The sequence below is a fragment of the Lepeophtheirus salmonis genome, chromosome 12 (genome assembly GCF_016086655.4).
Source record: "Lepeophtheirus salmonis chromosome 12, UVic_Lsal_1.4, whole genome shotgun sequence".
Classification (NCBI taxonomy): domain Eukaryota; kingdom Metazoa; phylum Arthropoda; class Copepoda; order Siphonostomatoida; family Caligidae; genus Lepeophtheirus; species Lepeophtheirus salmonis.
In genome coordinates, this window is record NC_052142.2 from 12,750,903 (window position 1) to 12,766,883 (window position 15,981).

Consider the following 15,981-nt stretch of genomic DNA (forward strand, 5'->3'; position numbering starts at 1 on the left):
TCTTAATTTCTGTAGACTTATGTTAAATTATCTGAATATCATTAAAATTCCCAAATTTATTGAGTCGGGAATCCTTCTCAAAACAGCCAAATTGCTTGTCCCCCTATTGGAATATTACTCTTGTAAAGACCTAATACGAATAAATAAATTATTAAGTGTTTTCTATACTATATAAGTATAAATTGTTTTACTGAAAACAATAGTTAAAATGTAACAATATACGATTATTTTAGTATAGATTGAAAAAATAATAAAGTGTCAATGATATTATTCAAAATTTACACGAGTTAATGAGTTTTTCGTTGTTTTATTTTTTTATCTTATTGGTCAATTCGGTTTTATTTTGGACATGCAAATCCTATTTTGTTATTGTGATTGTTGTCAGGCGAGTAGAAATTTCAAAATATTTCCTATTATTAGTTCTAGAACTATACTTTGTCTGTATTACAAACTATTGCAAGCAATATAAAAGTGGAAAATCTTTAGAAAATTTGATTTCCCGAGTATTATTCAAATATTTCCTATAATAAAAAATATATATATCTTTTTCTGGAGATATATGTAAAAATCACAAGGCAAAAGAGGCTTATTCAATACATCATATTCATTTCTTTTAGAAAGATAAATTCGATATCAACATAAATAACAAATTAAAATGTAGTTGTAAGTTTATTTTTTTCACATGAGTGTTTCATGTTAAAAAAAAATAATATCCACTTATTTTCAATACATAATTGATTTCTTCAATATAATGACTTTTTTTTAAAATTATAAAACTATACTTAATATTAAAATAATGGTGTATATCCTCTATCCAAATAAAATTGAAAATATTCACAAATGATTAGATACACTTGTTCAAACTTAAAACTACAAGGCAACTATTAGTTATAGTTGTCTACCATATTATATTCATAAATATAGTAAGATGTTCACCTATTTTTTTATTTTTCATACCTACAAGGATATAGTAAGAAAATAAAATGTAATTCCCCCTTTATATAGTGCCAGGCCCAGTTTACAAGTAGAAAATCTTACATTTTGAGTTAGATTCCTTGTAATCTTAGAGCAAAATACAAGTACAGTCTAACGTTTTCCACATATCTGTGACGTCGTTAAAAAGTTGTGAGCGACACACCTTTAAAATACAGTACCTTGACAAAAATAAATCTTATAAGTTTAATTCTAAGATCAGTATCTAACTGTAAATCAGAGTATATTTAATTTAATTGGCATTTAATTTATTAGTTACATTTAGCCAACACAAATTTTTTAAATTCCATATTTATTTTTTGTAGTACTTAGTGTACTGATTCCTATAGTTATAAAAACTATGACTTTTTGGCATTTTAAAAAAAAGAAACGGAAATTTAATGTGGTTACCCTGACAATTTGAATATTATTTATGTAGTTTCCTTAGTCACTTCAAAAGAAAACTCCCTTGTGTACATGCTGAGTGCTAATTTATTACTGACACTTAAAATACAATAACAAGAGATACACAAAAAGAAAAGAACAACAGATTGTGAAGACCAGAAATTCCCCTTATTGATATTAATATACAATACATATATTGCAGTCACTACACACTTCCCCCTTCAACCAGTTTTTGGCTTAAGGTTATATATTGAAATAGATTTGGTTTTACCATTCTGCTCAGTAATAAAACTTTTTCTAAGCCTCCGAACGACATTATAAGGTTCACTAAAGAAAAGTTCCAAGGACGAATTAATATAAGGATTCAAAAAATATACATGAGTAGCGATCATTAATTTTTTGTAAGCAGAATTGGAAATATCTTTCTTTATATTACAGATGTTATGGTCGGTATTTATTTGTTTCGGATGGTTCTTCTCATGATGTAGTAGAGAACCAGACCATCGAATATCCTCTCCAAAAAAACAAGCTTTCAGGGGAATAATTTTGGCAAGATTTAGGCGTGATTCTTAAATCCAACAATATATTTGGCAGAACATCAACCCAACCCCTACCTGTCTTGCAACGCATAGCCTCCTTCAAGTTTCGATGCTCACGTTCTATTAGATAATTGGCTGTGGGATGATATTGGGTTGTCATTATAATTTGGATATTAAAATTAGTTTTTCCAAAACTAATACCCCAAACTGACCTACTTGGTCAGTTGTTATGATTTCAGGAGAATCAAATGGATTTTTAAACTGGTTAATGATGTTTTCAGTGCTCTTATTTGGTAAAGGATAAACTTCCGACCACTTTGTTGTCCTGTCTATCACTTTCAGAGCCTTTGTTTCCCTCGGCTTTTTTGAAATGTCCCAATTAAATCAAGGTAAATATAATTAAATTTTTTTATTGGGGACTTGATTTTTTCAAACGGAAAATCGGCTAATCCTTTGATTTGCTACAAACGTTACTACGACTTATGAAGTCCCTTTTGTCGGAAGACATCGGAGTCCAAAAATACTGTTTTTGAATTTTTATTAATGTGCTTTTCATGTGACTCATTGTGGAACGTTTTTAATAATTGGCTAACTAAACTTTTGGGCACCACAGGCCTCGCAGACTTGGTTCTAACATGACAAAGGATATTGTGCTAATCAATTTCAACTCATTCTGCCATGAGAGAAGCAGCTTGCACCATTTCCTCCAATTGCCCTCTCTGCCACTACTCCCAGTGCATAAAATTTAACTTAAGCAAATTAAGTCGTGATAAAAAATCCGCGGGTACATTATTTTTACCCGATAAAATATGTGCAAGTTTTATGTTTCTTTCGCTGAGGTCTGCAAAATACCGAAAATACTTCATTGTGGGATTCTTTGTGAATTTGGCTGCCACTAAAGGCTTATGATCAGTGTAGCAAGAAACACTCTCATATGATAAATACAAAAAATATTATTATTATTATTCGTGAAGGAAAAAGAAGTTGAAGGAGAGTAATTGCCTTGTGCGTGCAGTTTATTGTTACACTTAAAATGAGGATGTTGTTCATTACTCCTTTTAATAATATTTATTCATTTAACCTCATCACGCTCCTCTTCCATATAACAAGTAAGTTTTAGAGTACTAACATTCTCCTCAGTTCTTGTACACCTTATAAATTCCTCATAGGATAATCCACAAAAGCCTTGTGTGAGGTGTTGACGTGATGATGTGTCCCTTTATTGATATGAATATAAAATACATATATTGCAGTCACTACATTTAGGAGAAGAAACCCCTAGCTGTAAGGATGTTTTGTTCGATGAGTTGTAATCAGCTGTGAAATCAAGGAAGTAAACTCGAATCTCACTCCGTATCTAGAAAGGATATGGCAGAAATTACTATGATATCGATTCTCAATTATATTCTGAGTCCAACAAGGGCTTACATTTATAACTATAAATTATTTGTTATTTATCATTATCCATAATCTGACCCACTTTATACTCTTTACTTTTCAAAAATTAAAGAATAATGACACCTGCTTTAGAAAAATTATTTCATCTGAAGTTTGAACTAAAGTTTATAGACTGTTACGGTTATAAGGACTTCTGTTGTGGACATTACGTGCCACAACTTTCTACTTATATGACTAATGATTTAAAAAAATATAGTAGTGGTTTCTTGAGAGTATTGGGAGAATAAGAAAAATTAACGCTGAACCTTATTTCTGAAAAAAAAAAAAAAAAAAAAAAAAAACCCTTATGCTAAGTTCACGAAAGTGTTTACGCACTCATATAGAAGGGATAATTTCTCCCTTTTTCTTATTATTATCCTTGAGCTCATCTTTACTGCCATAACTCCTTTTTTTAGGACCTTCTGACAAACCCTCTCCTTTTTAAATAATTTCAAGTATTTTCTTCTGCTTCAAGAAAAAAAAAACGTAAGGGAATTAGGTGAAAGAGAAAATACGGATGAAATTGGAACGGTTTCATCGGTTTAATGTTCGAATCAGTGTGATTTACTCACAAATTCGAACCATGCCGTTATAAGGCTATTACCACCGTTACATCATAGAAAAACAAATATATTATTGATTTCTCCGATCGATAGAAATTTCGATATCATTCTTCGCCGGGACTTGAAGGCAGCCTTTCTTCACTCTTCGTTCCATCCATCCATGGAGCACTATATACTAGGAGAGTTCACGCCTATTCTGGAAACGCGTAGGCTGACATTAACAATCCTATTTAATGTTTCTACGTGGCTAAAAAAACTCTCATTTTATCAGAGTATGGCCATGGGTAGTAATTTGTTAATTATTCAACCAAACGACATCGTATTTGGAAATCCATCACATTTATTCATGAAGAATGTACGTTTGCCAAGAAAAATCTCTCTATTCGTCTCTTAGTCTCAGTTTTACAATTTTTTCGGAAGAGTTCCAAGATGAGTTTCGAGTGACTCTCATCATCTTCCTTTAGATGTTAACGTAGAAGAATTACAAACCTCGGAATAGGTTACCTTAGTGACTAAAGAACGATTAATTAAGAAAGTGAAGAGTTTTTATCGTTTTGGATGATTTTTTAAGTGAATGCGTATAAAGTTAATTTATGGATTAATCCTTGACACGTTGTGAGGAATGGTTACTATCAAGAGAGATCGAAAAAATATTAACTGGCAATGATACATTTTATATTTTTTGGGATTTTGTATTAATTATTATTAAATGAAGCATTACAATATTACATACAAATAATTGAATTATTACGTGTATACCTGAATAATGGGGAATTTTAAAACATACCTAACTAATTTGAAATTATTTATTATTTTACTAGACTATCTTAATATTCTTACTTATAAGGAGCTCAATCAATATTCAATACATACTTTTTGATTTATCACATTAAGTTCTTTACTTAAAAATACTCTTTAAAATGATTTTTAAAGATTTTATATTTGACTGTTTAAAAATTGTGACTGTCGAATATCCAATAAGAACTGATAATAAGTTTTAATTTTGATATTGGTTAATGTTTAAAGATTATTATCATTTATTTATAATCAAATACTTGAAGTATGGGAAGGTTGGGGGGGGGGGTTAATTAATAAAAATGAGCAAATTTAAATTTAATAACTACATTTGTTTTTAAAAAAAGAAAAAAACGGCCCGCTAGAACCCGTTTTCTACTCTAAAAATTACTTTTTCAACCCTGAATGCATTTTTTTAAATCGATTTTCTAAGTAATACAATAAGAAAAAACTAGCAAATGTCGTTATCATGGAAGCTCTTTAATTCTTAAAGCAATAGTCATATAATATTTTAAGTTAATAAAGTATAGTTTTAAGGTCAGAGTTCACAGAAAAAGTAAATTTTTTCTAATTTTTTATTTTAACGCGTGTACTAAGGTGTCTTATTTTTATTGTGACCTGCTAATTTAATTTCCTATTGTATTTTGATGAAAAAGTAATGTTTTTAATGTTTCAAGAGCTTTTTTTTACATCTATAGCCACTTGAAATTTACTTTTTTTAACGACATTCTCTATTTGTAAAGAGATTCAGAAGTTTCAATTTTAAAGTTATGTTGTTGAGTTTCAAAAGTTTCATTAAAGTTCCTTTTCTCAAGTAATACGTAGGAATATAATCAACTTTTTTCATTCTGAAGTGGGATTTTTTTTTTTTTTTTTTTTTTGTATACCAACGAACTAATTTGGATACTCAAACGTTCAAAAACACTGTATTGACTTCTTACAAGAATAAAAAAAAAGTATCAAGCCTAAATTTTGCTGCAAGTGGCTAAATTAATAGAAATTACTGTTATGTTGAGTGTCAAAATCAAATGTACTTATAGTTGGACAACAATTAATGAGGAAAAACTGTTTATGAAGTAAGAGGAGAGATAAAAAATAAATTCATAGAAAAATAATGATATATTACTGAATATTATTTAAATTCCATGCAAATACTATAAGTAATATTTTTAATATTCGTAATGTATATTTTTGGATTGTTGTAGGTATATATAAGTTCATTTCCCAGATGGCATCCAAATTAATTATAATTATTGGTGTACAATGTACATAGATATGCAGTCACAAATCCCCTCCCTTACTATAATACAATAAATTTGGACTTATTTAGCCTATACTTTTATTTTAAAAGAAGCCATAATTATCATCGGAAATAAATTTTTCAATATTAACCATTTGATAAAATATAAAACTTTTGGGCATGATTCAAATAAAGATTGGTTCCAGATAATTCATATTCAACTTTCGATGTCCAGTAAAAAGGTATTTAAAAAAAGTTACCATTTAATTATAGTTTAAACTTCTTATGATGATTACCATCAAAGAACATTGAAATCGTATTTAATGATGACATCTATTCATCTAAGAAATCAAATAATACATTTTTGAACTTATTTTGGTTAGATATGATCAATCTTCAGATCATATCAAAATATTTAAGTCCTAAGACATATATCCTCTGTCGATGAAATTATTTGGTTAGTTTGAGATGAGCAATTAGTATTATTCTGTTTGAACTAATTAAAAGGTGAGAAGCTGGGAAATGTCTAGGATATCTCAAGGATTTATGTTTTCAAATCAAGATAAAGCTTTCCATTTTAATTAATTCATTGATTGTATAAGATAAAGGTACATAATCATGGCACAAGTGTAAGTCCCCCCACTAAATTATGTTTAAATTTATATAAATTAATTCATAATCTATAGTTAAAAACAGGACTAAAATATTGGTGATAAAATAGTCAAAAGACTCTTGTCTGCTATAGTTTTGCCTCATGGTGGTCGTCAGGAATGTAATATAAATATATTTTTGAGCCTATGCCTAAGCCAAAAAATAATTTAGGTATAAACTATTTCAAAAATATTGTTATTTAAAATATAAATTTGAAAATAATTGAGGGGTCATATCCTCTATAGGCGTGGCGGTGGGTTGGACCCTGTACTATGAATTGTATCTCGGTTTATTGATAATATAAACTCTTTATAAAAATATAGAAAAAAAAACACAAAAATTCAGTAAAATTTGATTAAATGAGTATTTATAAAAAAATTAATTTTCGGAATGGACGGAAATTAAAATTATTCTTTTCTAATGTAATAAAACTACTTTTGCATCCAAAAAGTAAGATTAAAATTGGATTTGATTTTACCAACTGCCTTTTTGAATCCACATCATCACTTTCCTGATGCACTTCATCTTTCTAAATTATGTAATTTTACGAATAGTTAAAAATAACTATAAACTATTTCTTAACTATGATACTAAAATAATATTCAAACAAGTAATCGAAAAACCTTAAATTAAAATAATTAATTTAAAATTAGCCACAACCCATATATTATAAAATAAATAATTGTAATTGTACTCCTAACTGAATAAAAACAATTATATGCTAAATAAATATATTTCAATAATATAACAAAACATATAAAAGGACCATCTTGATATCATCATGTATGTACTAAATATTAACACTCTATGATTAAAAATGAATTAAAATTAATAATTATGAGTCAAGAGCATTTAATTCAGAAATGTTTGGAAATTCACTAGCAAATGTTAAAGCATCAAAATGTCCTTCCATTGCAGAAAAGATCAGGGGGCACCGATTAACTTAGTATTTATTTTTTATGAAATGTTTGCAAATAAATTCTTGAGCTTATTATTTATTATTATTATTTAGGAGCTAGAACGTAATTATTCCCAATAGAAATGATTTTGTCTTTCGTCTAATCCACCTCATTCAAAACGATAGATTTCTCTTCAATTTCTTCAAAATTGTTCTTTAGTCACTAAAAAAACCTATTCCAAGGTTTGCACTTCTTTTACATTACCATCAAATTGTAGATGATGAGAGTCCTTATGATTCCAATATAAACCAATGAAACCGTTCCAACTTCATCCGTATCTTCTTTTTTATCTGTTTTCCTTACGTTTTTTTTTTCTTCTTGATGGAGAAGAAATCATGAGGAAATTTTTTGATTTACAAGAAAAAATAATAAGAATATACTTGATTTATTTTGAAAAGGAGAGGTTTCGTCAAAAAGTCCTCAAAAATAGGAGCTAGTGCAGTAAAAATGGACTGAAGGATAATAATAATATAAAGGAAGATTAAACGCGTACTAAATTGTGAATATGCACCTCAGTGAACGCATCTTTAGTCTTAAGGGAACCTTCATAATTGAGTTGGCTGATTCAATTCATGTTTCTCCTAATAGTAAAAATAGATAAAAAACAGAATTTATATAATTAAATTTATTAATATTTATATAAAGGATAAGGATTTGGCATCTGTGATAGCTTATAAACACTGATCTTTTTAAAAGGTAGTCCAAATTTTAAAATCAGACGTTACAGAAAAGTTTTCTCTTTATTAATTATAACCATCAATATTCCCAGAAGTGCCTTATTATCAATGATTAATACCATTTCAGAAAACATATCATATAAAATTAAGACATCAAGTATTACTCAGGACCCTCACTTTCAGAGGGTACAGAACTCAAATATATATTTTTTTGGGGAAAGCATGTAACAATGGTTATGCCTTTGATTTTAATACTATCTTTCTAAAAATGAAGCAAAGTTTGTCTGTCTCTCTGACAGTGAAGGACAAATTTTGACGAATGTGTGTTCCTAAAGCTCAGTGCTGCATGTTAAAAAGAGAAAAAGAAATTGTATATTTGGAGCGTCAACATAAAAACGATCTTGAACAACAATCAAGGGAAGGAAATATCCAAATTTTTATTTTTTTTACATCATATAAAGACATTCTAAATATTTCATAGACACCAGAGTAGATTTTCCCGTCGTTGCCCGGGACATTAAGAAGTTGAAATTAATTTTAAACTCTTCTGCTTAATATATTCAAAAGAAAAAAAAGACCGTAAATTTTTTAAAAATTATTGTCACTGCATGTTGGTATGTATCTTTGGGCACTTTTTTCTTTCAGGAGATTAATTAAAAGGTTTAGAAAAGAAAAAATATTCAACCGCCGATCGTTGAACTGCCGTTCTATCAACTTTCATATTATTGGCAAAAATCATTTGTCTTATTCTTTTATCTTTTTTTTTTCTTCTATAAATCTTATAATCTACTATAAATAAGTGCACAAAGATCCATACCAACATGCAGCGAGTATACTTCTTATAATTTTATGATCTTTATTTCTTGTTTTATATAAAATAGTCGTTTGTTAGTCAAAAAATTATCACCAGAACTGTTTCGGTAGTAGAATATTAGTAGATGTCTACAAATTTCGAAATATGTCTGATCAATTAATAATTTTCTTTCGTTCAAGAAAAGGATTCTTCCATCAAATAGTTCTCACGACACAGTCCGAATTGATCCTCTGTTGTAATCACATTTTTTATTCATATATATACTTTCTTACTAAGTTTTGACCTTTCTTGTAGAAATAAACACTACATCTTTGTTTAATTCAAAAAAGCGATCCGTGTAATATGTTTTCATTAATTTTCATGAGTTGACTCTACGTATTATTCACTCAAAGAGGGTATTAGATAGGATTTATATATTCGTTATTATGAATTAAGGACTCTACCAAATGTATATTACATATAATATCCACAGATAAATGTCTTTCCTTATGATAATTAAGGACGTCAAACGAGGAACACAAGCCAAGACAAGAAATAGAGTAAGATGCACGCCATTTGTGTCTTCTCTTTTCTTTTTCTTTTCAACTTCTATAAAAATAGGGTAGAAGATTTTTTGCAGATGTCTACAAATTTGAATTAGGTGCGGTAGATACATTTATCACTCATTCCTCTACTTTCTAATTTAGTTTCAGTTCTTCCATTGAACCATGAATTATGAGAATAATTAGTATTATGTAGTGTGCCTCACCAAAGTCAAATATGGAGACGGCTTTGAGTAACAACAATAAGGAATCCTTTTCACTTCTTAGTTTCATATTTAACTCAAGCAACGGTTGAACAATTCTTCCAAGGCATCATTTCATCAAGATCCTATATTGTGACATCCTACAATAACCAACTCATAATGCTCCAACAACTAACAAGGAAAGGGATCAAGGAGGAAGAAAAGATTTTAAGTCTACCCACGGATGGTTCAAAGCAAATTGAAACTTCTATTCCCCTCTTATAATTCAAGGAGAGAATCTGAAGAACAAATATGATCGGGAGCAATGAAAGAATGATCTGAAGACCACCATTGGATCATTCAAAATCATCATTTGTTCCCACTAATACTTAATTATATGTTAGAAGGCATATTTTAATTCGAAATAATGAATAGATTATTTAAAAAAAAAACATTTTTACAATTTGCTATGATTCTGTAGTCATCATGGAACGTAATTAAGTTATAGAGTTCTCTCTTGTTTGCGTAAATGATCTAAATTTGTACTCTATCAATTTTTTAATACAATAATACTACAAATCAACCCTTAATTGATTAATATAGCCATATAGAATAAAAGCTAATTTAACTATAGCCTGTATGTGTAAGTACCAAAATCGGGAAAAAGCAAACCCATATCGTTACCGTGATTTATGATTTAATACCTTATCTTGATTACAATTTCTAAAAACATATATAATTCAAAAATAAATCTAATAGGCTCTTATTTGGATTTAAGAGATAAGTATCCAAGAAAGACGACCATGCAAATTCAGGGGCAATTTTTGAAATTCGGGAGGGAACTAAAGCCTCCACTCCTGCAGACGCCTCTGATATTAATATTATTGTAAATTTGAATTAACCACTTTAAAAGTAAATAACTATTATTTATGTCCCTTTTACGCAGTAATAATTTAATTCATCTTGTAATCAATGAAACACATTTTCATACACTTTTTTTATTTTATTTTTGGATATCGTTTTTCGTAAGGATTTAAAATACTTCACATTGAGTGAATCTTTGAGTTAGATAATATGTTTAACATTACTGGATGCAATCAAGGTTAATATTATTTCTATTAATTTTGGCTGCAATGTATGTTTAGATAAAAAAAAACTATTTATTTTTATGAAAAATATACTAATCATATATACAAAGGTTCAATCATTTATATTTATAAAATGACAGGCAATATTTCAAAGAGATATTATGGTCAATTAAACGCATTGAATTCAAATATCTTGGATGAATTGAAATAGCCAAGAGAGTTAACTGTAGTTTAAAAACTCCAAAGGATTAATCAGAATAATTTTATCATTAAAATTAACTATCATCTGTTGGAAAATGTATTCTTTGCTCCATTTTGTGAAAAATTATTCTTGTTTCAGGTTGGGGTGACGTGCTACAAATATGCCATTTTATTACAATGACTCAGTACTATTAAGAGTTGATCATAAGTTATATATAATAGATTTTAATAATTATTTATTACTTAATTCATCTATATTTACAAATGGGATTACTAGAAGATCGATATTAATTAATCACAACAGACATAGCTACTTCTGTGAAAATAAAATATTGTAATTTTTAATGGGCTATCAGTGTTATGAACTTGAGTTTGATTTTTTTTTATGATTCCCATAGACATTTTAGACATAAAAAAAAACTTTGCCACCCGAGACATACATGAAAGTGTTCTCGTTTTTCTACATTCAATTTAATTTAGCAATCCTCATTTGAAGTATCCTACTTTTTTATGCCTCACAAACTGTATAACTTCATTTAACGTCCGCGCAACTGTATGTATGTATGTATACTGTACCAACCTGTTATTACCTTATAATTGAAACACTGAACAGAACGAAAATAATGGGTGAACGATGAACGCTGAACGAAAAAAGAATAATTGAACGGAACGTACAGATAGCCGAACGTTGACAATCCTGTCATAATTTATGTCCTCTTTCAATAAGACAAGATACCTGAAGTTAAAAGTGGTAGGTGTGTTGGTAGAACATATTACACTTAAAATTCACCCAAGGTCAAAAATATATCTTTTGAAGGTTTTAATGGTATTTTTCCTATTCTACTGCATGAATATCAATTAGAAATGTAGTTTTAGACCAAGGGCTTTCCAAGTCCTTATGATATTTTAATTAGTCAAAGGTAAAATGGCGACCAGTGTAAATTTGAAAAAAAAAAATCAGTTGGAAATCTATACAACATTTTTTTATTAAACTAATTTCTTTTTCTCATCTTTTTTAACCACTTCCATTGTCAAATAGTTATTCTGCACCATCTTTACAAAATTGAAACGTTCAAGTCCTAACATCTGATATGCTACTTAAAAATGATCAAAGGCATGCTGTTTGCTCTCATTAGAAATTGTTTCTTTTTCACCACTATAAAATTTTGATGTAGGGTCAGAAATATATAAGTAAATTACCTTTTTTGAATGATGTTTGTTCATTTTCTTTAATGAATTTATGAGTTTTTTGTACTCTTACAAAATCAGATTTTTTATTTATTTTCAGTGATGCTTTGGCTCGAACTTGCATTATAAGAATTTTATCGGCTTCTGTTGTGCGGTCCTCAGCTAGAACAAGGTCCTCTGCTCTGCATATCCATTCTACATATCTAACATTAATATAGAGTTAAATATCGTAATAATTAGAATCATAAAAAAGATTTTTGATAAATAGCACTATCCAACAAAATCACACTATTTTTATGCACAAGAATAGCATATGCTTACCTTAATACAGTTTGATCCCCTGATTCAAAATATGGTCTTATTTTTTCTCTCATAGTCTCGTGGCCTTCAGAAATGGCCATACATTTTTGTTATTTTTAAGGTTCAAAGGTGTTATACGCCCTCGTTGTTGAAGATAAGGATAAATTATATCAATATATCTTCAAACTTAATGTTAAAAAATTCTAAACCCATTTTTAAAATGTCTGCATCACACTTATTACTCAAATTATCTTTGTTTAAAGTGGAAAGTAGCTGCTTTTTAATCAGAGGCTAATATGTTCAAGATTACCACAATATTTCAAGGAAAAAACTCATTTTGAATTGATCCTATAATAAAAGTGCATAAGTGTTCGTATGGCCAACTACAAGAGATAGAAACAAAAAGAAAGAAGAAGAAATGAGATAGAAACAAATTAGAGTGAAAAAAAAATGAAGAGAATATATATTATACAATTTTTCATAACATTAAGCTTCATGTCTCAAACTGTATAAATAAATTATTTCAAGTTTCATGGACACAAAAAAACTCGTTGCAAATCCGTAGTGAGTGAGGGATTCCAAAAAAGGGACATTCAAGGGAGTTCTCCGAGCAAGTACTTTTCATTTTAATGTCTCTTTGTTTCTATTTTTTTTTTCTCTCTGTCTTTGTTTTTATCTCTTTTCTTCTTCTCTGTCATTTTTTCTATCTCTTGCAGTTGGGGCATACGAATACTTATGCACTTTTATTTTGAGATCAATTCAAAAATGTGTTTTTTCCTTGAAATATTGTGGTGGTCTTATCTCGAATTGACAACGATATAGACCGTTTTAGGAGAGGTTCTTTTCTTAAAATTAAAGTTCATACTTTTAGCTATCCAATGCAATACTTTTAAACTTTTTAAATCTATTCGTCTTAAAGCTATGAGCTTCTGAATAAAAAGCACCTATTTTTTACTTTAAACAAAGATAACATGAGTTATTAGTAGGATACAAAAATTTAAAATATGGTTTCAGAATTTTTCAACATTCGGCTTTAAAATATATAAATATAATTTATCCCTATCTTGAACACCGAGGACTTAAAACAGCTTTGAGCCTTAAAAATAGCAAAAAATGACAAAAATTTATGGCCTTTTGTCTGAAGGTCACCAAACTATGAGAGAAAAATTAAGGCCATATTTGGAATCAGGGGATCAAACTGTACTAAGTTGAGTATTTACTGTTTTTGTACCATTTTTGCTGTTGGACAGTGTAATTAGGAGATTAGAATATATTCACCTTATGTTTGTCAATATAACCTTTTCATTTTATTAATTAAGGTTTTATTTGCAGAATTGTGTATCAAATAGATTAAAAAAACAACTTAATGCATAAAACCAAGTTTCTCAATGTTATTCCTACCCAAACCTTTAAAACAAAGTGATAAAACGCACCTGTTAACTCCACGATCATATATCTCCTCAGGCCATTTTTTTCTAAGGTAAAATGTAACTTTTCATGTCACCACAGATGACGTCACTTTATCATTTTTTTTTATTTTCCCTTATGCCGTATACAATTTTTTCATCCCTTTAAAGAATGTATCCTGTTAATTCAATTATGAGGGTGAATTTAGGGAAGTTGTATAATTAGTTTTGCTGTAACAATCAAGTATACTGAAAGCCTTAAGGTGCAAAAAAGGTGTTGCTACCACAACTGCTTTATACAAATATTGATCACGTGGTCTGTGTTTTGTCACTTTGTCTTATAGCTTTATTTCTACCAATCAATCAAACTTGTACTTAGATACATTATCTATATTTACACTTATATAAAAAATAATTATATTAGTATTTTGAATAACTTATTTCAATAGTGAATAAATACCCATTTAATTCCTTTTCAAGTTTTTGTTGTTCCTTTAATTGCATAAATCCAACTCTACTTTCCACTCTTTCTTTTTCCTTAGCAAATTCTCTGTTGAAAAAAAAAGTTGTTGTTTAGCTATATTTTTATCAAAAAGTTAGAAGTCAGTGTTGATTAAACATAAAGTAATGTTCAAAAATAATCCAGAATTATTTTTATAAAGATAAAGCATTAAATGAATTTCTGTACTATTAGAAGAGATGTGAAAATTGTAGAAATCCTTGTAAGCATAGAGTTAAAAAAAAGTATATGTAGGTACACTCCAAAATGTAATTGCTACTATCAATAATTTATCTTTATTTTAAACATTCAAACGTATTAGCGAGAAAAGTTTTACAATTATCTCTGTCGGCAGATATGTAATCTAACAAATTTTGCAACATATTCTTTTCCTTTTTAGTTTACACTTACGTGGACTTGAACAATTTTATCATTTATAGCTATTAGAGTAAAAAGCAGAACAGCCAAATGTACTTTTACTTATGTTATCTCCTTTACAGGAGGTAATTTTTATTTTAAACCATTTCTGACAAGAAAAGTTTCTTTCTGGAGTAGGTGCAGATAAAAATAACAGAAAAGTAAATAATAAATGTAGTAACCATGTTTTTACATGGAAGGTGGCACACCTGATCGAAGAAGGACTGGAGGGTGTGTGTGAAGTAGTGAATAAAGGGAGTTGTATAATAACTAAGTTTGTTGACTTTAGTTTCATATACCAAGTCATATATAGGCCCGAGCACCAAAATGGTAAACTCGAAGAATAATAAATAAAGAGACGAGCTAAGTTTATTTTATAAAAACAAAGTCAGAATAGTCTACAATAACAAATAAAAATTAATGATAATTGATACTGTCCTTCATGTCCATGACTCATTATCCCCCCTACGACGTAGCACACCGGTACCTAAGAAGTTTGAAATACAAACAAACATACTAGTTCTCACACGTGGAGTCAAAAAATTATATCTTAAGAGACACAATTTATATGGAAAATAAAGAACTAAAATTTCAAATGATGGAAAATGGAGAACTAAAATTTCAAATGACGGAAAAATAAAGAATTAAAATTTCAAATCAGTTTCTATTAAGTTGGCTTCTTTCTGGACAAAACTCCCCACACAATGGTTAATACAGATAGAAGTAAAATTTCAATTAAAAGATGTGAAAGATCAAAAGACCAAATTTTTATATTTTAAAGAGGGATTTTTTGGACGAAGTCATTAGTCATTTCGACGAAGCGAAGCAATACGGAAGCCCTATCAAATATGAATCCCCATGAAACTTTCATCAAATTCGCAGCAATCAGTAAAGTTGCACAAGAATGCAAGACAATATTATAAGCTTGATTAGGAAAATAATATTTTTATATTTTTTATGCACTTCACCAAACTTTGGATACCCAGGTACATGAATTACTACCACTTCAACGCTATTAAAAAAAATACCTGATTAAATAAATTCATCACCTCGAAATAAATCAAGAAAGAATGCTTCTATAATTGAAACTTCTGATCAAGAGTTTT

At 28.8% G+C, this 15,981-nt stretch overlaps 1 protein-coding gene and 2 long non-coding RNA genes across 3 annotated transcripts in view; 2 read left to right on the forward strand and 1 right to left on the reverse strand.

Annotated features, from left to right (window-relative positions):
* The window catches only part of LOC121126887 (voltage-dependent calcium channel type A subunit alpha-1-like), a 208,752-nt gene that overhangs the window by 116,213 nt on the left and 76,558 nt on the right, over nt 1-15,981 (reverse strand). The window contains 2 exon segments of the mRNA XM_071892078.1: nt 12,266-12,456; nt 14,420-14,509. Coding sequence (XP_071748179.1) covers nt 12,266-12,456; nt 14,420-14,509 — 281 coding nt within the window.
* Nucleotides 1,596-14,399, forward strand: LOC121126889 (uncharacterized). The gene is made up of 4 exons (XR_005867283.2): nt 1,596-1,758; nt 1,816-2,068; nt 2,156-2,305; nt 12,354-14,399. It is a non-coding gene; the product is annotated as an uncharacterized lncRNA (long non-coding RNA).
* Nucleotides 2,312-3,440, forward strand: LOC121126888 (uncharacterized). Its single transcript, XR_005867282.2, has 2 exons — nt 2,312-3,025; nt 3,086-3,440. It is a non-coding gene; the product is annotated as an uncharacterized lncRNA (long non-coding RNA).